General features: G+C 51.4%; 10 protein-coding genes across 10 annotated transcripts; 5 read left to right on the top strand and 5 right to left on the bottom strand.

The window, feature by feature from the left end:
- Nucleotides 1–82: 82 nt before the first annotated feature.
- On the top strand, nucleotides 83–676 carry BDW47DRAFT_135224 (uncharacterized protein; the record flags this gene model as incomplete). Its single annotated transcript, XM_024818278.1, has 3 exons — nucleotides 83–136; nucleotides 202–432; nucleotides 491–676. Exons 1-3 carry the CDS (start codon nucleotides 122–124, stop codon nucleotides 674–676), a joined length of 432 nt encoding a protein of 143 aa, XP_024667385.1. The 5' UTR covers nucleotides 83–121.
- A 261-nt stretch (nucleotides 677–937) lies between these two features.
- On the top strand, nucleotides 938–2,945 carry BDW47DRAFT_114112 (amino acid transporter). The gene is made up of 3 exons (XM_024814585.1): nucleotides 938–1,317; nucleotides 1,387–2,405; nucleotides 2,465–2,945. The coding sequence occupies exons 1-3, from the start codon at nucleotides 953–955 to the stop codon at nucleotides 2,764–2,766; spliced, it is 1,686 nt and encodes a 561-aa protein (XP_024667384.1). The 5' UTR covers nucleotides 938–952; the 3' UTR covers nucleotides 2,767–2,945.
- A 444-nt stretch (nucleotides 2,946–3,389) lies between these two features.
- Nucleotides 3,390–4,983, top strand: BDW47DRAFT_114111 (uncharacterized protein). Its single transcript, XM_024814584.1, has one exon. The coding sequence runs from the start codon at nucleotides 3,632–3,634 to the stop codon at nucleotides 4,961–4,963; it is 1,332 nt and encodes a 443-aa protein (XP_024667383.1). The 5' UTR covers nucleotides 3,390–3,631; the 3' UTR covers nucleotides 4,964–4,983.
- Nucleotides 4,984–5,110: 127 nt separating this feature from the next.
- BDW47DRAFT_114110 (FAD-dependent oxidoreductase) lies at nucleotides 5,111–7,010 on the bottom strand. The gene is made up of 2 exons (XM_024814583.1): nucleotides 5,876–7,010; nucleotides 5,111–5,811 (listed from the first exon to the last, which is right to left on the bottom strand). Exons 1-2 carry the CDS (start codon nucleotides 6,845–6,847, stop codon nucleotides 5,446–5,448), a joined length of 1,338 nt encoding a protein of 445 aa, XP_024667382.1. The 5' UTR covers nucleotides 6,848–7,010; the 3' UTR covers nucleotides 5,111–5,445.
- Nucleotides 7,011–8,671: 1,661 nt separating this feature from the next.
- BDW47DRAFT_114105 (putative acyl-CoA:6-aminopenicillanic-acid-acyltransferase) lies at nucleotides 8,672–10,772 on the bottom strand. Its single transcript, XM_024814582.1, has 3 exons — nucleotides 10,072–10,772; nucleotides 9,584–9,997; nucleotides 8,672–9,517 (listed from the first exon to the last, which is right to left on the bottom strand). Exons 1-3 carry the CDS (start codon nucleotides 10,126–10,128, stop codon nucleotides 8,882–8,884), a joined length of 1,107 nt encoding a protein of 368 aa, XP_024667381.1. The 5' UTR covers nucleotides 10,129–10,772; the 3' UTR covers nucleotides 8,672–8,881.
- Nucleotides 10,773–13,651: 2,879 nt separating this feature from the next.
- Nucleotides 13,652–16,481, bottom strand: BDW47DRAFT_114101 (putative ATP-dependent RNA helicase DBP6). Its single transcript, XM_024814581.1, has one exon. The coding sequence runs from the start codon at nucleotides 16,420–16,422 to the stop codon at nucleotides 13,888–13,890; it is 2,535 nt and encodes an 844-aa protein (XP_024667380.1). The 5' UTR covers nucleotides 16,423–16,481; the 3' UTR covers nucleotides 13,652–13,887.
- A 149-nt stretch (nucleotides 16,482–16,630) lies between these two features.
- On the top strand, nucleotides 16,631–18,482 carry BDW47DRAFT_114100 (phosphatidylinositol N-acetylglucosaminyltransferase subunit A/GPI3). Its single transcript, XM_024814580.1, has 3 exons — nucleotides 16,631–16,793; nucleotides 16,847–17,302; nucleotides 17,363–18,482. Exons 1-3 carry the CDS (start codon nucleotides 16,777–16,779, stop codon nucleotides 18,372–18,374), a joined length of 1,485 nt encoding a protein of 494 aa, XP_024667379.1. The 5' UTR covers nucleotides 16,631–16,776; the 3' UTR covers nucleotides 18,375–18,482.
- BDW47DRAFT_114097 (uncharacterized protein) lies at nucleotides 18,456–19,270 on the bottom strand. The gene is made up of 2 exons (XM_024814578.1): nucleotides 19,124–19,270; nucleotides 18,456–19,053 (listed from the first exon to the last, which is right to left on the bottom strand). Exons 1-2 carry the CDS (start codon nucleotides 19,220–19,222, stop codon nucleotides 18,526–18,528), a joined length of 627 nt encoding a protein of 208 aa, XP_024667378.1. The 5' UTR covers nucleotides 19,223–19,270; the 3' UTR covers nucleotides 18,456–18,525.
- Nucleotides 19,271–19,860: 590 nt separating this feature from the next.
- Nucleotides 19,861–21,069, bottom strand: BDW47DRAFT_114094 (ADP-ribosylation factor family protein). The gene is made up of 2 exons (XM_024814577.1): nucleotides 20,821–21,069; nucleotides 19,861–20,753 (listed from the first exon to the last, which is right to left on the bottom strand). The coding sequence occupies exons 1-2, from the start codon at nucleotides 20,867–20,869 to the stop codon at nucleotides 20,053–20,055; spliced, it is 750 nt and encodes a 249-aa protein (XP_024667377.1). The 5' UTR covers nucleotides 20,870–21,069; the 3' UTR covers nucleotides 19,861–20,052.
- Nucleotides 21,070–21,805: 736 nt separating this feature from the next.
- On the top strand, nucleotides 21,806–23,463 carry BDW47DRAFT_121286 (uncharacterized protein; the record flags this gene model as incomplete). Its single annotated transcript, XM_024815604.1, has 2 exons — nucleotides 21,806–21,830; nucleotides 21,893–23,463. The coding sequence occupies 2 exons, from the start codon at nucleotides 21,806–21,808 to the stop codon at nucleotides 23,461–23,463; spliced, it is 1,596 nt and encodes a 531-aa protein (XP_024667376.1).
- Between the last annotated feature and the right edge of the window lie 2 nt (nucleotides 23,464–23,465).

Here is a 23,465-nt window from a genome sequence, read left to right as displayed (position 1 = left end):
GCCGTTTGGCTCCCATTACTGGAGCTTTTGGTGTCATTCTCTCCTTGGGGCCTTTCTTGTGTCTGACTTGATCGATGTAGAACTACACCCCGCGAAAGTCCCCCCTCATAGTGGTGAAAACATGACAGACGATTCGGTAGACAACGCAAACTTTCCCCATGGTCGACGACCAGGATATGTCGATGCTAATGTACGGGTCAGATCTATGCTTTCCGCACGAAGCTGTGCTCCGAGCTGCAGGAAAACGACTTTGTCTTTGTGAATGGTCGCCCATGCCGAATTTCCAGCATAAGAGTAACTTCACTTCAAGGGGAGTGTCAAAAAGTCCTGATAGAGGGAGATGATATCTTCTCGGGTGATCGCAGGGTGCAAGAGTTCCTGTCTACAGATGTCATGGATATTCCGGTCGTTACGATGACCAAGTTTCAATTGGTTAGTGAAGTTGATATTGTGCTTTCAATAAAACGATATGCTCACTCATATTACACAGAGATCGATACAAGGCCAGCATCTTTGTCTAGCCACGTCAGATGGCTCTGAGAGGAACGATGTTCCTCTTCCGAAAGGTGCTCTTGGGATGAGGATTTTGGCGGCTGAGAAAAGCGGGGGGGGACGGTTGATTGTTGTTCAATCTGTTATGGGCGAAGAAGCTGCCGTTGGTATGGAGATTCTATGAGCTACTCTATCAAATGTAGGGGTAATATTACCTTTTGAAAGACTGTTTGAAGACCAAGCTAAGTGACTGCTATAGTATATATAGTAGCGTAAGACCCCGTGGAAAAGAATCAAAGACCAATCAACCATGAGTACTCAAGCTAAGCTATATATATCATGCAGCTACAACACATGGTTTTGACCCATGCATGCTTACAAGCAACAAGAGCAGAACTCCCTAACCTAATCGCTGTTGATTGAAATTGGACCAAACAACAACCCTTGATAGTTCATATTTATGGCACAAAGTGATTATGTCAGCCAGCATGCAGCAGGTGCAGTTGAGATGAGACGCAGAAACCCAGCAAACTTGACAGTTGGCAAAAGACGAGAACAACAAAGCCATGAGGGTCTTCATTACACCCTCAAACCACCACAATATCACACCACACGCCTTCTGTTCAGCGTCCAGTTTGTCGCATCGGTTTATTGGCCGGGAATGGTCATGACTCCACAAGGACCCCTGGGTTCGGACGTCCCCGAAACACAACAACTCCTGTTCAGCGCCAACCAGTCTCTATCCCACGAGGAGCGTCGGGTGTTTGTGGAAAATGATCAAGACAAAAAGCGCCATTTGGGGCTTCTCTCCACGGCGCTTCTCCTGTAAGCGACGCGACGCGTCAAGCGCGCTGTGCATAATGATCCTCCTGCCAAAGCTAATTTGTACCCGAGGACAAATCGCATGATCGGCGCGGCCATCTTCTCCGTTCCTTCCTTCATCATCCAAAGCGTCGGCAGCGTCGGCGCTAGTCTTTCGCTATGGCTTGTTGGACTCGGACTCGCGCTTTGCGGGCTGTTCGTCTGGATCGAGCTGGGCTGCTTGATGCCTCGCAGCGGCGGAGAAAAGCTATACCTTGAGGTCGCATACCCCCGTCCGCCTCGTCTGATCACGACTTTGTATGGGTTCTTTATCATCTTTGCGCTGTGCGGACTCGGCAGTGTCGTTGTCTCTGAGAACCTTCTCGTCGCGGTCGATATTTCGGCTAGTGATTCCACGAAGCGCGTCCTTTCTGTCGCTGTGATCGCTTCCATCATCGGCCTCCACCTTACCAGGCGCGACTGGAGCGTTCGCTTCATGGACTACCTGGGATTACTGAAGGTCTTCATATTAGTGCTCGTCATCCTAACGGGTCTCATCGCGCTATGTGGCTTTCTACCCAGCGTGCCCGAGCCGACTTCCAGCTTCCACCGCCCGTTTGCAGGATCATCTACGGATCTCTACTCCTACGCTACCGCCCTCCTCAAAGTCTTCACGACCTACCAAGGCTGGAACAACGCCGCGTATGTCCTCGACGAAGTGAAGGACCCGCGCCGGACAATGCCGCTGGCCGGCATACTAGGCGTGGGACTAGTGGGCATTCTATATTTCCTGACGAATATTTCCTACTTCATCGTCGCATCGCCAGAAGAGATCAGCAATTCCGGGGTCAAAGTTGTTGCCGTCTTGTTGGGTAAGGTGTTTGGCAGCGGTGCGGGCCGCATCGCTGCTGCTCTTGCGGCGCTGTCTACGTATGGTACGCTCATGACCTCTTCGTTCACGATGTCGCGCGTGGCGCGCAATCTGGCTGTCGAGGGTGTCATCCCCGCTGCGAGGTTCTTTGCTCGTGAAACGATACATGGGACGCCTGCTGCGAACGCGTACATTCTTGTGTTTGTGGCTGCGTCTGTGGCTATTGCTGTTGTGCCTTTTGGTTTGTCACACCTTTCTCTCTCTGGCTGCATCTGTACCAAGTACTGACGGCTTGTTAAGGCGACGCCTATGTCTTCCTAACCGATATCAACCAATACGAATGGGCAATGGTCAATTCCATGGTTGTGCTGGGCTTGTTTCGCATTCGGCGAACCGTCTCCTATGGCCCTGATCAGTTCCGCGTGTGGACGATCGTCCCGCTTATCTTTCTCGCCGTCCAGGCGTATATTTGCGTATCGCCGTTTCTGTATCAGGCTCATGCTGGCAGGGACACGTCTTTGCCTTATTGGCTTCCGGAACTTACCGCCGTTGGGGCGTTTGCGCTGGGGGGTCTTTATTGGCGGTATAGACGAGATTGCTAGTTTTCTGTTCTCGCCCTCTTTCAGATGGGGTTCTGACAGATTGTCGATATGATTGGTGATATGACGCTGCCCTAAGGTCTAGTGCAAATTCAATAGATAGAATATAGCAAATAAGATGAACAATACGATTGCTCAGAGATCAAATCAATGAAGAGCAATCCATTCAATAAGAAGAGTCACCAGACATGAAAACAAATCCCTGTCTCATGAGCCGGACAATTCCATCTCCCATCATGGTAGCCCTACTCCTCTCCGCTTAATGTCGACAGCTTGATACCCGGACCCACATTTACCCTCAAAGCTATGCCTAGAATAGTGCACCGTGAGCATTTCATACTAGAATGATATCCTATAATTTCAAAATTACCTACTATATTAGAATGCAAACCAATAATATCGTGCGGTGAGCGAGTATATCATGGTAAATATTGCATTAGTCATCGGGGTTGGAATGCTGGTTGTAGTTGTATGGTTGTATGTATAAAAGTGATGATGTCAGTCATCCTCCGTCTGACTTTTGCTTTCTATACTACTGATTATTGTGATAGAGACAATTTGGATGCAATGATGGTATTTGTTGAACACGATGAGACAGAAATATCGACTGATGCGTTCTCCTATTTCCTATAGATTGACTTCACATTTATCCCTTCATTGAGATCGAAGCAAAGCATTTAGACAGTATCATCTGTTCAAACATACTCCAAGTCGTACGACATCACCACCATGCACCCACATGCTGGAAAGTCAATTTCACCCAGCCAGTCATCATCCAACAGCATCGTCTCTCAACGTAACTTAACCTTCTCAGTGTACTGCATTCCCTGATAAATTCAACACCCAAACCCCCCAGACAATACCATCCATGCCCCGAAGATCCATCCTTCGGTATCGGACCTCCCCAGGGACAGAGGTCACCCACGTCGGGGGTCCCATATCCTTTCTCAACCCCACGCGCGCAAAGCTACACAAGCCCCATCCACCACCGTCACCACCACACGAGGAAAAAGAACCCCACATCCACCGCCCCCGCGAAGACCAGAAACCGCGCATTGAGCATATCTGGCGATCCCGCGATAACAGAAAAGGCCGTCATGCGATCCGCGTTCATCCACCGCTAGCACCACCACCGCCCAAACCAGAGGTCGTATACATCCTACCGCGGCGGACGACCGCGCCGCGAGCGATAGCGAAAGGTCTCCTGCGCATGGTGACCGTGTTTGCGTACTGGGATGTGTCGTACCTTGTGGCTGTGATTTTCACACTGGGGTCTGTGGTCTGGTGTATCAACGCTTTCTTCGTGTGGTTGCCGCTACAAGATCCGGGCTCGACGTTCAAGAATGAAAATCTCACCGCGGGAGGAGTGTCGGCGTTTGTGGGCGCCACGATCTTCGAGATAGGCAGCTTCTTTTTGATCCTCGAGGCTGTAAACGAGAACCAGACGGATTGTTTTGGCTGGGCGCTAGAGAAAGCTGTTCATGGTGGTGGGCCAGGGCATCCTGAGAAGGAGACTATTAGAATTGCGCCGAGCGTGAAGGACTGTGTTCACCACCACGCGGATCGGAAGACGTTTTTGAGGATGAGACACCACCACCACCGTCCTTCTGCCTCTGCCTCTGCCTCTACCTCTCCAGCCAGTCTGGAGAATGGCGCACCTCCCGCAGACGAAAAATCCACCGGAGACAGAGAAACAGACAGAGCCAGCACCCGCTCCTTCACCTGGCTCCCGACCCTAACGGAACTCCGCAAGCACTACATCCGCGAAATCGGCTTCCAAGCCTCCTTCATCCAGCTCATCGGCGCTACCATCTTCTGGATCTCCGGCTTCACAGGCCTCCCCGGCATAATCAACCACATGAGCCGGCGCGTGACAAACGGCGTGTTCTGGGTACCGCAGATGGCAGGCGGGGCGTGTTTCATCGCCAGCGGACTGCTGTTTGCCATCGAGACGCAGAAGAGGTGGTATGTGCCGGCGCCGCGGACTCTGGGGTGGCATATTGGGATGTGGAACTTTGTAGGGGGGATTGGGTTCACGCTGTGTGGTGTGTTGGGCCCGGCGTCCGGTAATTCGGGGGCGGTTTATCAGTCGAATTTAGCTACTTTTTGGGGGTCGTGGGCTTTCTTGGTGGGTTCCGGGATTCAATGGTACGAGAGTTTGCAGAAGCATCCGACGGAGGTTAGTAAGGAAGGTGGTTAGGGATTAGGGATGGCGGGTTGAATTGGGTTGTAGATAGATGAGTTGATATATGGTCAATTTACGTGTATGTGCACAAAATCGCATTTATTCCTAGTCCCTTATTGGAGATGCCTTGGGCAAAGGGCCGGTCACGGGGCCCAGGTGTATAAAATCCCCCCCTCCCGGGCCCTCGTTTTCAAACTTCCTCTCCTGTCTCTTTCTGTCTTGTCGTCATTCCGATGATTATACGCTTTCGGCAGTAGACATAGCATACAGTGGAACGTAGTCTGGATATAGATCAACAAGTGAGGTTATAATCAATCTCGTATCGTGTATGAAAACTAGTATCTTGATCTATCTCGTAACTCATGCCACTCATGACCGTTCATGACCGTTAACCTAACCAGAAACGCCGAGCCATGACAAAAAACTAAGCCAAGTCCCACTAGAAAAGGTAAAGTACACAAACTCCTACAACGCATCATGCATCAGCCATAAACAATCTATATGATCCCATGACTCCCGAGATACTCCTGCGTAAGCGAGCAAACAGACAGATCAGAGAAACTATCATTCATCGGCATCGGAACCGAAAGCGGCGGGATTCGATCAACGTTCACATCGGGCGACGCGGGTCGCGAAACTGGTGACATTGGGTCTTTGAGGTAGTTGAGGGACGCGGCGAGGTCCTGGTTGCGCTGCCAGAGGTGGAAGGACTCGTCGAAGGCGTTGTCGATGAATGCGCGGCGCTCGCACTCGAATTCTTGGAATGAGTTGGCGATGGGTTGGCCTACGTTGTGGGAAAGTGTGCGTGAGAAGATGATGGCGTCTTCGAGGGCGTGGGTCGTGGACTCATCGCGCGGGGGCATCTGTTGACTGTTAGTTGTGTTTCTCTCATATGAAGATCGGGTAAATTGGTAAGGCAAAACGTACCGCGTGTGCCGCATCACCTAGCAGCATGATGCGTCCACGGTGCCACGGCCGGCCCGGTCGCACCTGATACACAGGACACAAGTCCCAGTCTTCCGCGTGATCGACCATCTTCCGGAGAGTCGGGACACGAGAGTTGTTCGACTGATTGCGCACCAGATACCGCAGAGACATCTTCATACTGTTCTGTGCAGCGGCATCCCCCTCCAACGCGGCATAGTACCTCTCAATGAGGAGCTCGTTCACTTTGAGCACGGCCGCAACGAAGAGCTTCTCCCGGTTGGGGTCGCAGAAGCTGGTCAGAATGGACCCGTGACGACCGATGTGCAGGGATGTGGTCTCCGAGCGGGTGGGGTGCGATGCGTCCACGGCGCTGGTTATACTCTGGACGAACGAGACTCCAGAGTACTTTGACTCGTTGCCGGGGTCGACGATCCGCGTGCGCGTCGGCGAGTGTACCCCGTCGCAGCCCAGCGCCAGATCCGCGCTCGCTGACGTGCCGTCGTCGAAGGTCAGTGTCACGCCGTCGTCTGTCGTGTCCCCTCCGGTGAGTTTCTTCCCGTAGAGAATCGACACATTCGGTAAGTCCTCGATGGCGGCGACCATGGCGAGCGCCAGACTGATGCGCTTCACCCGACGGCCCTTGAAGTTGTCGCACCCAGCGTCTTTGGAGGCTGTGACTCGCAGCGGGCCCAAATGACGGCCCGAGTTGAGGGCAAAAAGGTCGATGGTGTCGACTTCCACGCCTGCCTCGGGCCCCATCTGATTGAGCTTCGATAGGACGCCGAGGTCATCGAGATGGCGCTGCGCGATGGGAGTCAGACTGATGGCGCCTCCTGCGGTGGATAGCTCCTTTGACCGCTCGTAAACTATGATCTCGAGGCCGGATACCTTTGGCGTGAGTTCATTGGAGAGAGAAATGGCAGAGGCTAGTCCAGCGATGCCGGCGCCGATGATGGCGATTTTGCGAGGCATCTTGGGAACGTCCACGTCAAACAACAGAAGTATTGACAGGTGGAATCTGCCTCAATCTCCACGAACAGGTTTGATTCAAAACTAGGTTGTTGCAAGCATGGTTTGTCAGTTCGTTATGACCGGCGACTGTAGTAATCGAAATAGGAATGATGGGCGTGAAGGATCGTGTGTTGGTCTGATGGTCGAAGGCCGGAAATTATCTCCCTATGTAATCTGTTGGTGGCACTCGGCTTTCGGCCGGTTTGATTCAGATAACTTACCGGTATTGTCACTTACAGTGGATTGCCCGCAAGAAAGTTGTGGTAGTTTGAAATATAACAGCGGACATACGCTGCAGTTGAACCTTATATTTCGGCAGCCGGTCTAGCCCGACATCTAGTGGCTCCACTGCCACTGCCACTGCCTTGTTTTGACCATATTTTCATCCATGTGAAGTGGCGAATAACCCCAGATATCAGGATTTGGCTGGAACAGCAACCACTAGTGTCTGCAGACAACCGAGGATTGGCTGGAACAGCAACCATTAGTGTCTGCAGACAACCGAGGATTGGCCGACACATGATTCGACACTCCCTTGACAGCTTGACAGATACCCGCCACGATTTCAAGCTTGATTTAGATTCAGTCCAGACACGGCAGCATATCTTCAGCCCTATTCGAATCGTTCTGAGATTCGGGGTATTGCAATTTTTGCCATGACGTCTTAAAAGGAATCTTTGTCTAGGACTCGGCCTATAATAGTTCTCTCTAGTCTTTAAGTGCAAGGCCCATCTTACTTCAGGACGTGCTGCCAATACACCAGTGGCGCCTTTGTAGGTAGTATAGACCCGCCGTATGTTTTGGATCTTCGCGGCCGTGCCTTCCTCGGGGGTCTTGATCAATCCATGGAACGGTACTCATGGCGAATGCTTCTGGATATGGTCCGGCAACTCCTCTGACTTTGCACCTGGCTAGGTAGCCAGTGTAATCATGAAAAAAGGTAGTTGACAGGTTGTGTGAGACAAAATACTAATGTCAGCCCACTCTGGATTGACGATCGTCAGGCCACCATATGAAGAGAGTCAAAGTGATAGCCTAACTAGTGTTATGGTCAAGTATATTCCTACATGAAGGCATTTAGCCTACCCACCTTTTGTCTGTTGGAGGCATCGTGTGCTGAAAGAAATTATACTCATCACCATTAGGCTTGGGCCGGTTTTTTTCATCATTGTAAATGGAGCTCAAGGCCTGTGGGACACTAAGTCTAAAAGCCAGATGATTAGTTCATGAATATGATACAATGTGTCGCACTGGATATAGGGCACCTACGAAGGCCCAAAGTATCGTGATATCTCCTCTGGCCGAACAGTACTTCCCTTATTCTATTGCAGCACAATGTTTCCTGTTAGGATTGTATGTTTTGCTGACCCATGTACCCCAACGAATATGATAATACAAGAGAGTTGGTGTTTATTTGAAGTCTGCTTTCGTATATGTGGGAGACTGATGGAACGGCCAAAATATTGATGATACTCTCTATTCTCAAAGGTATGAAAAGGGTAGCAAACAGTTGCAAGATTGCAGAATAATGTGAAGAGCAAAAAAACCAATCTATAGGGGCAAGCCCAGCAAGTCAGCTGACGTTTGCTGATTGCATGTCTCACAACACTATGTATATGCCCCTCACTGAAGAAAAAAAACAAAATAGATAGAAAATGATAGATGACAGATGAAATTGAATAAATATGAATTTTTTTAGAGAATGACCCTCCTTAGCGGGTGATGTATATGGTGAGGCCCATGAACCTAGCCTGGTGACCATGTACACTACTAGTGAAGATAGACGGTGCATGTCTTATGATATTACTCTCAGTGTACATGTTACTTTGGTATATGGATGTAAGATATTCATATAGCAATAATGATAGGTAAAGATTTGTCACAAATTGGGTATGCCTTGTAAACCATCCTAACTCTTAAACTCCAAGCTAATTATGACAACGCAGAAAGAAGTAAAACCTCCAAAAGTGAAAAGTCATGAAAGAACAACTTAATCTAAGCCCATGGCATAGTGACCACAGAACTCTCAATCCCCGACCCCGGCTGCCCGATCACAACCTCGGCCCCCAAATTGTCAGGCTCGAGATTCATGACGATGTTGAACAGCGTCGAGCTGCGCATCGTCGGGTGCCGCGTGAGATCCGCCTGCCGGCAGATGGAATTGGGCATGTTGTACATGTCGGAGAAGATCCGGTCGCGGAGGATCGCGGGCGTGGCGTGCTTCCCGTGCACGCCGTCGTCCATCAGCTCGCTGCACAGCTGTTGCACGCGCCGCAGCCGGGTGTCCGAATCGGGCTGCCATGGCTCGTCGCCGATCGAACGGTTCGCGATAAAGTGGTTGGTGTGCGTGACAATGCCATTGTCGTCTTCTTCGAGAACAAAGTCGCCCAGGGGCGAGAGCTCCAGGCCCAGTGACCGTTCGTTGTCTGCGAGGACGATGTACTGCGCGGAGGCCAGACCGCCAAGCTTGGATATAGTGCTGAGTGCTTGGTCGACGGACGTGCTTTCCAGGCAGAGACGCAGCGCGACATGGATCGGGAGCTTGGAGGTCTCGCACGGACGCGCCTTGATGGCATTGAGACCTACACCGACTCCAGCGCTGTTGAATCCAATCTTACCAACAACTCCGGCCTGATGTGAGATTGTTAATGTTGTGTCCGAGGGTGTGTGGTCTCACTAGGGTGAGTCAGATCTTACCTCCGTTACCATGAACACCTTGGGCTTTCCCTCGCGCTCGACGGACATGAGTACGATATTCCCCGACACCAGAGATGTCCAGTCCCAGTTCTGTGCCAGCAGTCGGGAATTCTCAGTCTTCTTCCACGAGACACTCGTACAGCCGTCTGCGACATTTGTGTACAACTCCAGAGCCAGCTCGCTTCGGCAGTTGAGCGCAACAATGTCTAGGACGTCCAGTCCGGCGCCCTCGGCGATACCTTCCATCTCGGAGTAGAGATCCGGGGTCAAGCGCTGGAGGGTCACCTGAAACTCCCTGGCATAGTCCTTGACCGTCTCCCAAGTTACCTGGGAGGTGAAGTCGAACATCTCCTCATAGACGGAGATTTGATCCTTGATTTGACGCTGCAGTTGTAGGCCATGTTGGAAGCCGATCTGTCGGTGTGTTAGCCAACGTGGTCAATCCATAAATCCTTAATCCACCGAATCGGGAGAACCTGGGGCAGTACCTTTCTAGGGCTTCCCCGGAGATCAAGCTTCGTGGGACCTCGAGCCTTCAACTGCATGATGGATGATGAGGACGGATAAGTTCAAATGATAAATGCAAGCGCTCGCTGAAGAAAATCCGTGCAAGGTTTGTGAGGAAACAACCCGGCCGTCGAGGGGATTCCGGGGTCGTATATAAGTCTCAGGAGCAAGTATACCACATCCAACCCATCCCTCTGATTGGAGACGATCCATTCCTTATTTTCCCGGGTATCTCCGCCCGAATAGCAGCCGGGTTTGAGCATAAGCCAGTCAGCAGCCACCGTGTGAGGCCTAAGTGGAGCAACCCACGCGGGCTAATGTGAAGCCCCTCACGGGCTCGCGGGGTTGGTGATAAAGATGCAAGACTCGGTTGTTAGTTACATCATAGCGCCAAGTTAGTTCACTGGTGGTCCGGTTTGGCGACCTCCCAGTGCTAGCAGGGATGCCAGGGGCCAAACCACTCGGCGCCAATCTAGTGCCTGTTTAGGCTGGGTGCACTGGCCGTGCGCCTCATTCTTGTGAGGATCATCTGAGAAACTCCAAAGGGAGGGTTCCCTCTGGACCGCCACTGATGTCTTTTGGCATGCGATGGCTGAGATTGGCTGCGACAAGTGGCGTCGAGGCTGAGATTGGCATGCAGAAAGGTTACCGATTCGAAGGGGGGGTGTAGAGAGAGAGAGAGGAGTGACTTGGGAGTGATGAGGGATTTCAGATGAAGGGGGGAAGCAACTTGTGTGGTTGCCTGACCAAGAAGCCAAGTCAGCGCCAGGCTCCCCATTGACCAATTCTCCGTTATCAAGGAGTACTATTGTAACATCATGTCATGGTAACCTGGTCCGCCTAGTCTCGGCTTCATGGTCCACCGACGCCAGTCCTTGGTCCCTTCATGCATTAGTATTTCCAGTTTAGGCAAATTCACCAAAGCGCCAACCAATATATTTCCTTCATCGGTGGCAATTCCGACGCTCTCGTGTTTGGCTGCTCTTATTTCCTGTCGCCCGCTTCCTCCACACCTCCTCTGCCGTGCGATGGCATCACATCAGAGTTTCTTGCTCGACTACCTTTCCTCTTCTAAATCCGTTGATGCATGCTTCATATGATTTCATATGAACCGAGAACGCCCGTTGCTTCGCTTATCTGAAAGAGCAGCTCTCGTGCCCTTCCCTGCCGTGTCAGTGAGGCCAGATGTAACTAAAGGCCGCCCGCAGGACTAGCACGGCGTGGGCGACAATCCGGCTGTTACAAGCGACCCAAAACCGGTCAGACGTGGGGGGAGAACCGGTTACTATGATACAGTAGTCGAGAGAGTGGGACCGGATGCGCGAGGCTAGCGAGAGAATTTAAAGGGGGGTAGCAGACCGTGGGCCCACAACCACGTTGGAATACACTGGTCGCTTTCTTTTCCGTGCCCTCGAACCGGTTCTCTGAGTGAGATAGTTTTCCTGGCACCACTTTGGCATCAGGCTCCGAGAAAGGGTATCTCTCACTGATTGTCCCTTTACGAAAATCGTTGCAGTCACACCATACATCGTCGGGTATCCTCGCGAGAATCCTTTCGTTGCAGTGTTTGGGATTGCGGAGACGATCCCTGGTCGATAATGCAACCCCAAACTTATCCCCGCAGACTGGAATTTGTAATTCCTTGAGACGGAGATGTCTACCTTGAATTTACCTACGAACTTCTTTTTTCGCCGTCGAGTTGAAGGTATTCAGAAGTTTAACGAGCCGGTTGTGGGGGAGGGAGGTGTGGAAATCGATCGAAACTGTCGGCCGTTCATGACCCACTACCAGATGGTGGTGGGTAATCAACCTGCATCAAAAGCAAAAATAGGTGGACGATCGTATGTGATCTTAGACCCACTCACACTGATCTGCACTGACGACCTCGCTGCTTTTTCTGACAGCATCCTGTGGACATGGCAGTCATTTCTGAGTTGTCTGAACTGGCATAAAAGTCGCGTGAAATGTTCTGGAGATACCAGGGGATTTCCCACGTCTACCGAGGTATTGCGCTGTCTGATATGGGCCCTGTCTTGGACCCTCTCCGGGATATTTATCTAGCAGGCGGCTAGCGTATGTTCAAGGGTTCGATTTCCACGGTGCTTCTGTTGGCAGAAAAACGGATACCGCGCAAACATCGAAAATCTCGCTTGATATACACAACATGGCGACGAAGCAATTGATATTGACATAGTTAGCCACCGTGTTGCGCGGTATGTATACTACCCATTTATCCATTCCCAGCGGATGGTATTTCTGAATGGCAGTGCTACGCTGAACAGCCTGAGGCTTTCAATCATATCTAAATCATCTACGGCGCATGATGACAGGGTTACAAGACTCATGCATACCCAAGTATACAAATTATTCGCGATGTGTTCTCTCCCAGGATCTCCAACGGCACCCCCTTGTATTGGGAAACTTCAAAATCATCTTCGATGGCTATGGATGGGACTACACCAGCAATGAGTACTCTATATCTCGGAGCTGGTCTATGGCCAATCTCGCATAATCAAGTCCAATGCATATTAACCCAGCACCACAATGTCTAGCCTAAACGATCGAATCCTTCGTTAGCCAAGAAATAGAACATATAGTGGAGTCCATTACGTCCTTGACATTCGGAGCATTGAATCAATTCATAGAATGCTACGTGGCTGTAGATGTTTGACAGATAAGGTACACAATAAGACACATGCGAACCCATAATGTCGTTGCGTCCAGCCAGAACCTCGGCTCCTCCTCGACAGTATATACCAGACCAACCATTCATATAGATAATCCACTCAGCCATTAATCTAACCGATATTATGCTGCCTATAACTACTAGCTAAAGAAGAAACAACTTCGTATCTGTGGATAAGGCCAAGTACGCCAAGCAAGTACTATCTCCCATTGAGCGTGGCAGTGCCCATTGAAGCTCCAACGAAAGCAAGTATCCCGGAGTGGCAGTTTCCATATTCTGATATTGGAAGCGACTAGCGTCTGCGCAGTGATGTTATCAGTTAACATCCAGAAAAACAACGGGGATTGCATGTGATGGACAGGGAGCCCACAATCTGGAACACGACATTTGGCTGGCGCTAAGAAAAGCCTTAAGGTTTTATCCAATGCAGTCATGTTTCAAATTGGGCAGCCTCGCTCCAATGCTCCAGCCACTTGTTTCCTGAACAAGGGTGGCAATACCAAACGGAAAGAGCCATCCCATTCCATCCCTGAAGAGGCTGAAGCCGGCACTGCGCCGGTCAGAGTGCCACTTTCCGGGGAAGCAAGGGAGTTCACTTCCAGCCTGTCAAGGGCAAAGGCCAATTCACCAATCAAACCTCGTTGACAAGCAAGCGATCCACACGTCATCGTTGCGTTCGCTTTGTGGGGTGAGGGATTTTCTGATCTTGGATAGATAGCTATTCGGCTCGGTGTTGTTTCTTGAGCCGTTAGACCTGGGGTTGGACCACAGATCGGATAAGGAAGAAGCCAATCAGGTATTGTCAATGGATGGATGGAGAAGGATTGCCGATCTTGACTTTAACTTTGATCATGCCAAGTTGGACTATCTTTGCGGGGAAGATGGGGCCGATCACCTTCACTCAAAGGCGAGGCGACTCAGGGAAAAATGGGATCAAACAATGGAAGGGGGTTATTTTACATGGTGGAAAAGTACAGGGGCATTTGGGGATGAAAGGTTTGAGCTACCTATGTAAAGCCACTGAAGGCAGAAAAAAGCTGTAGGACGGGCTCTATAAGAACATAATAGAAGTGAATTGGATATGAATTCAAGCGTTGGTATCAATCGCGGTTCACGCGTTCGTTTTGCTGGACTTCACCATACCTCCCCTTTTCACTTCCTCCCCAAGAGCTTCCAGTGCCGCTCCGTACCGCGACTTGACGGCCTTCATGTCATCCAGCTTCACGTTCACCTTCTCCACCTTTGTAGAACGTGTGATTTTACCATCAGTGGAGCGAGAGATCTCATTGCCAAACCATCTGCCTTCCCGATGAGCAACGAGTGTCCACGCCGAACCCTCCCGACCAGCTCGTGCCGTACGTCCCACACGGTGGACGTAGGTGGTGACACTGGGTGGCACATCGTAGTTGACCACGTGCGATAGCGATTGCAGATCAAGACCACGAGAAGCACGGTCCGTAGCGATGATGATGGAAATCTTGCCTTGACGATAAGCGGTTAGCGTCTTGCGCGACGCCGAAGAATTGTTGGATTTGATGATGATTCCAATGCGACTGGCTAATGATGGATCGAGCAGAGCCAACAGGCGAGACAGTCGAGATGCAGACTCAGATGACTTTGTGAATATCAAGACGCTGGACTCGGCAGAACGGCTAGGCTTATCTTGCATCACTTCATCCTCGGACTCAGAGTCGCTGTCAGATGAGCTATCCTCCGAAGAGCCCTCATCGGACTCGTCAGAAGATGAGCCGTCGGAACTTGTGTCGTCGGAACTCGTGTCGTCGGAGTCAGACTCGTCGGAGTCGGAGCCCTCGGAGCTGGTATAGTCTGAGCTCGTATCCGACTTCGCGCTATCAATGCTGGGTTTCTGGTTGGCATCGCTGCTAATATTAATGTTCGAGAGTAAGAGGCGCAAAAGATAGAGCGGCTTCTGCGATCCATCTCCCACAGACACCGAGAACTCTCTGAGAGTGTGGGGAAGGGTAAACCTATCATCGGGGCGGTCGACGGCCATTTCGTCCTCATTCTCCCCAGCGGGACCAGACTCTTGCCCGACAAGAACCATTTTGGGGTTGACAAGGCGAAGGGTATTCAGTTTCGTAATGTCCCTTGTCATAGTGGCACTGAGGATCACCTTCTTGGGTTCTCTAGTATGAATAGGAAGGCCGACTTCAGCCGTAAATTTTCCGCTGAAGCCGAAAGCGTCAGCCGCCTTTCGCGAATCCAACGAATCCATCACCACTTCAACCCATTCCTGGAAGCTCTCGTTCAGTAGCCTATCGGCTTCATCGATGACAAGCCATTCCAAATCCTTTAGTGTAAATCCTTTTGTGTAACGCAGATGATCGACAAGACGACCCGGTGTGCAGATAAGGATGTCGACGTTTGGCTCGGCTTTTTGGATGTAGCCAGGCAACGACTCGCTCTGCTCTCCTGCATCGGCAATATAGTCTTTCAGGCTGAAATTTGTCCAGTCATCGGGTGTCAATTGGTCCTGCTGCCGTAGCTTGAATTTCTCTGGGCCGTGAACCTGGTCGACACGCATTAACGAGCGCTGCTCATCCTTGATCGCTACGTTGCCAACAGCTGAGGCAACTCGGAGACCCGAGCCTGCGGCGCAGAGCTCAGAGGCTTCTCGGGCCTGCTTGACGAGCTCTCGGGTGGGCACCACGATTAGACCTCGGAGCCTGGGAGCTGGCAATTGTTCCATGGCAGTCACCATTGGAAGCACGTAAGACAATGTCTTTCCCGACCCAGTAGCAGCCGAAATACACAGATCGCCCCGATGGCTCTTAGGTCCCTTGAGAAGTAGCGGAATCACCGTCGACTGCACCGCAAATGCCTCCTTGTACCCATTGTTTTCGAGTGTGCGTAGAAGATTAGGTTCGATGCCAAGGTCAGCAAACTTGCCTTTTGCTTCAGTCGATGTACGGAGAGGGTTGGCCAGCCACGAAGGGAGAGAAGAGTACGTGGGCTTCTCAACTTGTTCGGGGACAGGCTCCGGTTGAGGTAGTGGTTCCAGACCCTGGGCAATGACGGGTTCTGGTCCTGTTTCTTGGATCTCGTCCGGCTGGTCTTCCTTCACTTTGGCCGACTCTTTGACCTTGGCCGATCTTTCAAATTTCGACAGAACCCCAGAGAATTTATTCTTGGCCGGCTTCGACTTCTCATCTTCGCCGGGTGCAGAGTCTGTTGCCGCTGCCTCTCTGCGCGAATCCGAAGTTTCAGCATTGTCCTTTCTCTTCTTTGCATCCTTTGCATCCTTTGTTAGATCCGTAGCATCACCAAGCGATTCGTTATCAATTCCTGAAGATTTCCGCTTGTCTTTCCTCGATTTCCTCTTTCCCCTAGCGTCTCCACCATCCTCATTTGGGGTTGTTGTCTTGCCGCTAGCCGGCGAGACAGCACTTTTCTTCGGGGTCGCGTCCTCTTGAACACCCCCATCGATAGGATCTTCGGCCTCTCTTCTGTTCTTTCGTTTGCCTTTGGCGGAGATAGGGGTTTCCGACGGGCTTTGGGTTTTCTTTGACTTCTTGGTGGGCGTCGGAGTTGATGTGGTGGTAGTGGAGGCATCTAGATCTCTCTTCCGCTTATGGGATTTCTTGGTGTGAGGTGAAGTAGCATTCGCACGGGGGTCACCGGCCATCGTCAATGTGGAAGCGCAGCACCAGCGCAAGCTTGGAGAAGTAAATGGAGAGTATCAACGGCGTTGGGCGGATGGTATCTTTTTTCTCCGAATATTTCTTGTTAGCGGGGATTATTTCTGACGGCAGAAACTGCACACCGCCCGCCCTGCCGCCAGGGTCTGGACCTTTCGGCGATCATCAACATCCCTTTTACTTGGCATTGGTGATGACCTTCTGAGAACCTCCACTACGCAGTGTCAGCGTCAAGGTCCATGCTGATACCTGCGGAAAGTGTCCGAACATGGACAGATTGAAACGAAACTACTCAATTACCGCGTTCTGGTTGTATCTGCATAAGTGCACCCACAGCCAACATGCCTTATAACATTGCGTGAGTCGCAGTGGCCCAGAACTAGTCCTTCCTGTCTAACCAGTGTCGCATAGCATGGCCTGTGACTTCTTCTTCCCTCAACCGGGTGGAGTAGAATGTCACATCTACCAATTGTCGACGAAGCTTATCGATCGGGGCCATAAAGTGGTTATCATTACACATGCTTATCAGGGCCGAACGGGCGTTCGTTATCTCACAAATGGATTGAAGGTCTACCATGTACCTTTCTTCGTCATTTATCGCGAGTCGACTATGCCAACGGTCTTCTCCTTCTTCCCGATCTTTAGGAACATTGTTATACGCGAACAGATTCAGATTGTACATGGACACGCCTCGTTGAGTAGCTTTTGTCACGAAGCCATTCTTCATGCCCGGACCATGGGTCTACGGACTGTGTTTACAGATCACTCGCTCTTTGGATTTGCAGATGCTGGATCTATCTTGACGAACAAGCTGCTGAAGTTTATATTGAGTGACGTTGACCATGTTATTTGCGTCAGCCATACATGGTGAGCACAGACTAATGATCCACGCGCAACCAACTCGTACGAAGCTGACACACTCTACAGTAAAGAGAACACTGTCCTTAGAGCATCGTTAGATCCATTGATGGTATCTGTAATTCCTAACGCCGTCGTTGCGGAGAATTTCCGGCCACGCGCCTACACCCCCCGAATAACGGATAGATTGTCTGCAGGATCTCAGGAGGTACAGGCATCACCGGAACTACTGGGGCCAGACGACACAATTACGATTGTCGTTATATCACGACTCTTTTATAACAAAGGGACCGATTTGTTAATTGCCGCTATCCCGAGAATATTAGCATCTCATCCGAACGTACGCTTCATCATCGCCGGGTCTGGACCCAAGGCCATCGACCTCGAGCAAATGCTGGAAAGGAACGTCCTACAAGACAAGGTCGAGATGCTTGGTCCGGTACGACATGAAGAGGTCCGCGATGTCATGATCCGAGGCCACATCTACTTGCATCCGAGTCTAACTGAGGCCTTTGGCACGGTCATCGTCGAAGCGGCTAGTTGTGGTCTGTACGTGGTATGCACACGTGTCGGGGGCATTCCGGAGGTACTCCCTCAGCATATGACCACGTTTGCCAAACCGGAGGAAGACGACCTCGTAATGGCCACCGGAAAGGCAATTGCGGCATTACGCTCTAATAAAGTGCGCACTGATCGCTTCCATGACCAAGTTAAGATGATGTATTCCTGGAGAGACGTGGCGCAGCGGACAGAGCGCGTCTACAATGGTATATGCGGGGATATCAGACCGGAAGAGTTTTACGGATACTACCCCGGACAAGGGCTAGAAGCCAGCGGGGACCGGGTGCGGAGTTTTGCTCTAATCGACCGGCTGAAGCGATACTACGGCTGCGGTGTCTGGGCTGGCAAGCTCTTCTGCCTCTGCGTGGTCATCGATTTCTTGCTCTATATCTTCCTGGAGATGTGGTTCCCGCGGGCCAATATCGACATTGCCCGCAGCTGGCCGAAGAAAGTGGAACAGAAGAGCGAAAATGATGGTTTGAATAGCAGCAAAGGCTCTAGACCTCATTTAGCATCTTGACCTACCATCGCCCATACTCGTTGGGCCTCAACTATCGCTTACACCTGGTCCATTCGACAACTTACGGTTTGCGAAAATAGATACCTATGATACCCTTGCTATTGAAAAATTAATGGATAATACACAATATACAACTCAATATACAAGAACGCTAAGCATGCCCATGACGCCTGTCCGTATGCTTTGTACTGGGCTCATACTTCCACTCGCGAGTAATCGACTCCGCCTCCTCGGGGAATTTCTCCTCAGCCCCCAAGAATCCCTTATCCCCGCGCTGGCCACCCTGAGCCTCATCCCGCTCAATGCCACGCTGGCTAGGCATGGTGCGCTCGAATTTTTCAGGCTTAGAGGCTCCGACACCCTCCAGCCCCGAGCCGTGATGCTTGCGGCCAGGCTGGCCATCATGATGCAGTTCAGCGCTGGACTGCCCGGACACAGGCTGGCCCAGGCCGCGGTAAACATCTTGTGAAGAGGCACCCATGAGGGTGTCGCCGGCTGACGTCCCCGTCGACTCCTTGCCGTGGGATCGTTCCACATTGGGGTTCATTGCCTGGCCTGGGATGGTGTTGTTGGGGTTGGGCGAGTACGAGTTGCTGGCGGGGGCTGTGCCAGGGGGGAATGTCTGTGCGTGGGACTCGCGGACGTCGTCATTGCCGCCAACTTTGCGTCCTGGCTGGTGCTGCAGGTGGTTGTTAGTTTGTTCGCACACTCTTGGGTTCTAAAGCTGGTGGATATAGGGCAAAGCATACACCGCCGTGTGGATGATGTTGATGAACCTGGTCCGGATGCTCGTGGGGGAAGAATTCCCCTTGCTTTGGGTTCAACGACTCGTAGTTTTGGGTGCTCATGTTTGCAGACGTGAATATCTCTATAGGAAATGTTTAAACCAGGAGATTTTGAGACTTGGTACGAGCCATAACAATAGATCCGGAGCGCATCTTTATATGCACTCACAATGCAATACGCCGCTGCCATGACGTCACCATGACAAGAACCCAACGCCTCTTGCATTTACAACAAGATGCAAACACTGGGACAGAATCCTGGAATCCATGGGTTCTAGAACGTGTAATAGAATAACCACCAGTGTCGGGGGTGATTTGGTGCAATGGGTCTGGTGACGTCGAGCTGAGAACAGCATGCATGATGTGGGGGAGGGCTGACGACAGTCTGTCAGAGTGGTTTGGATTGATCCGATCTTTTCTTTTCTCGGCAAGTATTTGCTTGCCTTATGGGTCTTGCCTTTGCTCGTTTTCTTTTTGTTTGTTTAAGCGATGGTAAACATGAAGCATATATACATCATTGCTGGAAGAATGCCACCCGGTTGCTGGATGCCGCAACTGATATCACATGATTATTTTCCACAGCGACAGGGAAGAGCCTGTTACGAGAGTAATAAAGCGGGAGTGATCATAATGTCAATCCAATGATGCACCCAAAGACAAGAATGATGATAAAGGAATAATTAAGATATATACTATTCAAGGTATCTTCGCAGATGACACAGAACCCCCAAGCGCCTTAACATCTCAAAATGTAGAAAGACTCCATAAAATTAGGACGGTCGCTGATCCCCTGGCCAAATCCTGGGTATCTTGATCAAACGACCATATGGTAACCCGTCAAGGGTTCGGTTCGCGACGGTAGAGTATCACACCGCAAGGGACCAGCGAGGCCATCATTTCATAATCGGAGGCCTGCCTTCTTTGTTCCATTTGACTCGACTTCGGACCCATTCGACGGCTTCCTGAACCCCTGTTGCCATGAGTGCACTGATCGGTAGCACGCGACTGTCGCGGACGCCGACGCCCGTCTCCCCCTCGAAGACCTTGCGCACCAGCCCTTCCTTAATGCGAACCACCTCCACCGAGTCCTCCCGATCTTGTTTATTGGCCAGGACTAGAATAGGCACCCCCGCGACATCGGCATGCTTCAAAACAGATTCCAACACCTGCCGGCATTCGTCTAACCGCCCGAAGTCGCTCCCAGGGGCATCGATCCCGACCATCCGCTCTGTAAAGGCATCTGCGTCACCGTCTGACGCATCCGACGGGGAACTCGATCGAGTGGTGGAGGGAAGACGGGTGATATCCGGATCTTGACCGACGTCGGTACTGTCGACGACGAAGATGATCGCGTGACAGCTGGTGTAATAGCTTTGCCACAGGTTTCTCATGGTTATTTGACCTCCGACATCCCATATCTTGAGATACATGTCTGGGAGATTGATCGTGGCCACGTTTTGCCCGACCGTGGGCACGGTTTTCCCGGGGTTGGGGGCAGGGACGCCATCGGAACGGGGTTGGTAGATGTTCTTAATCTGGGATAGGAGGGTTGTTTTGCCGGCGTTGTCAAGACCTAGTAGTAGCGCGGAGTATTCTAGGGGAGTCCGTTAGCAAATCCCCGGGCCACTCTAGACTCCCAGGAACTCTGCGATGGTTCTTACCCTCTTTACTAGTCGCTTGCATATACAGCGACTTGGCCAAATGATACATGGTTGCGGTCGGACAGAGAGGGCCAAAAAAGTCCGACAGGCGCAGCCTCTATTTCAATCAGAACCAGCGGCACAACACGAGTGATGAGATGCGACAATCATGGCAGCGCAGGAGGCTTGCAGTGGCTTGCTTGGATCTCTCTGCGCAACTTCCAGTTCACACTTGTCGTCTTCCATTTGGACCCCAAGACCAACGGGACGATCCAGACACCCGTCCGCTCCACGCGTCAGCCGTGTCTGGATTAGGAAAATAGGGCATAGGGTAGAAACTCCACTTACCCCTTGCCCTAACTTCCAAATCCGTCCATGATCCCCGCAGTCCGATCCGTCCATCCCGCCGTTTTGGGAGGGGAAATCTTGATTATGGTATGAATGACTAGCATTTACTCTGCTCTGATCTCATTGTTTCGGAACCAGGTATTTAGAACCCCTTTCGAAGGGTATGGACCCGTCTGGTCAATATGATTATTTTTTTATATGGGTCCGGCTCTCGATCTTTCCTTGCTACTTTAGACCGTTATTGAGTTTACTGGGAGTATTCGACCAAGAGGAACCTGCGTCCGCCACCTCGTAACCCAGCACGCCATACTAAGCTTCTACGAGGATCGACTCTCCCCCGCTGATAGGGATTTCTAAGCTACTGTAAATTGGGGCTTCGATTTTGTCAGCAGTTCCTTACCCTGTTCCTTCGCGGGGATTCTCCTGGCGCGTTATCCTTAAAATCCTGCACGTAACTCGAGTCGATCTTTTTTCCTTCTTCACGGTTGACTATGGTCCCTCGACGGTTGATCGGCTACTTTACCTTCATCTGAAGGCAGTGCCCTATTAATGTCTGGACCCACCGAGCGAGTCCATTGCAACATTTCCACCCCATCGCATGGCTGATACAGCATGCCCCGTGCTTGAGGGGCGGGCACGGCCATCTGGTTCGCCGGGAATGGAAACTGATACCATCATCGTGGGTATGTCGCAATTATCCTTACCTCTGTCCAATAGCGATCGCAGTTGACGCGGAACTCTGCAGGGAACGGGCCATCTGCCATGCTTCTATCCTTCATCCTCCACGGCAACATCCCATACTACTCTTCGGACCCTCCCCATCCAGACCCTCTTCTCGATGCGAAGCTCAAGGACGCCCCAGATTTACTGAATGCGGATGTCCCGGCACTCACAGAGCACTTTGCGGCCTCTCGCCTCTCCTATTCCACGCAGGCGCTCCCCGTCAACGTACTGCTAGATACCCTGGTCCGACCCAGTGTCGATGTGGAGGAACTCAGCTGTACAACAAATATCGAATGGCGACGCTTACCAGAGAAATCCGTCTCACACCTGGTTTTCGGGCATGCGTCACAACCCGGGGGGCAATGGGTCGAAAACCCCATGCCTGGGAGCTGGGAGATTCAAACCCTGAGCTACGCATCGATGCTATCTCTCCCCGGCTATTCCTTTGCAGAACACTATCGCAGGGTCACCGGAAAAGATCTTCCAGCCTTCACCCGACCAAGTCGACAGGAGACAGCCGACTATTTCCGCGCTTATCCTGAAGCTGTTCAAATTAACGATACCATGCGTTGCCACGAGACCTTGAATGGGATCTCAAGAACCGCCAGTGGGTTCTATATTCGCTCCCACAACATCCACTGTAAACGTCTCGTCCTCGCCAGTGGAATCTTTTCAGAGGTGCTGCAGCCCCGTCCGCTGTTACAACCTTTAGCCACCCTGCAGCCTGTTCCTGAGCTCCCGCTCCTGGTGATCGGATCTGGGTTCTCAGCTGCAGATGTCATAATTTCAGCCCCGAAGGACCAGAAAATCATCCATGTATATAAATGGTCCCCGGAAAACCGTCCATCTCCGCTGCGCGGCTGTCATCAGCAGGCATATCCAGAGTACTCCGGTGTGTACCGTCTGATGAGACGAGCCGCTGTCGCTGCGGAGCCGACTTCTACCAAGAAACCCAGATATCGGCGATTGACGTCCACACCATTCCTGACAAGCCGGACATGGGACGATGTGTATGAGGGATTACCTAACACAGAGATCATCGGGGTGGATACGAACAAGGATGATGCGACAGTGACCTTTCGCGCGCACAACGGCAGTGTATTCACCCGCAGGCTACGCGGTATGGTGTACGCTACAGGTCGACGGGGTACTCTGAAATATCTGGACAACGGTCTTCTCGCAGAAGTAGTCGGACAGCAAAACGGGCCAGAATTAAACCCCATCATCTCCGGCCAGACCTTACGAAGCAAAGCTTTAGACGACATGGAGGTTACGAAAGATTTATTCATCATTGGCAGTCTGACCGGAGACTCGCTCATACGTTTCTCCTATGGGAGTTGCGTTCAAACAGCGGGGAAATTAATCGGGGCGTCTTCTAGTAACGGAAGGCCCAAAGATGAAGCAGTGCTTAGATCTAAGCCCCAGGGCGCCGCCTTACAAGCAATGCACGGCATGGATGGCCATGCCGTTTACCCAAACCACAACCAATATCACATTGATAGTGGGGATAACCATGGACTACTTCATTCGCTGTTTGACAAACTCGGCCTGGGTGGGGTTTGGACAACACTGGCGAGGGTTTGGTATGCGTGAAC

The sequence above is a fragment of the Aspergillus candidus genome (assembly GCF_002847045.1).
Source record: "Aspergillus candidus strain CBS 102.13 unplaced genomic scaffold BDW47scaffold_95, whole genome shotgun sequence".
NCBI classification, from domain to species: domain Eukaryota; kingdom Fungi; phylum Ascomycota; class Eurotiomycetes; order Eurotiales; family Aspergillaceae; genus Aspergillus; species Aspergillus candidus.
This window is presented reverse-complemented; position numbering and strand designations above follow the sequence as displayed.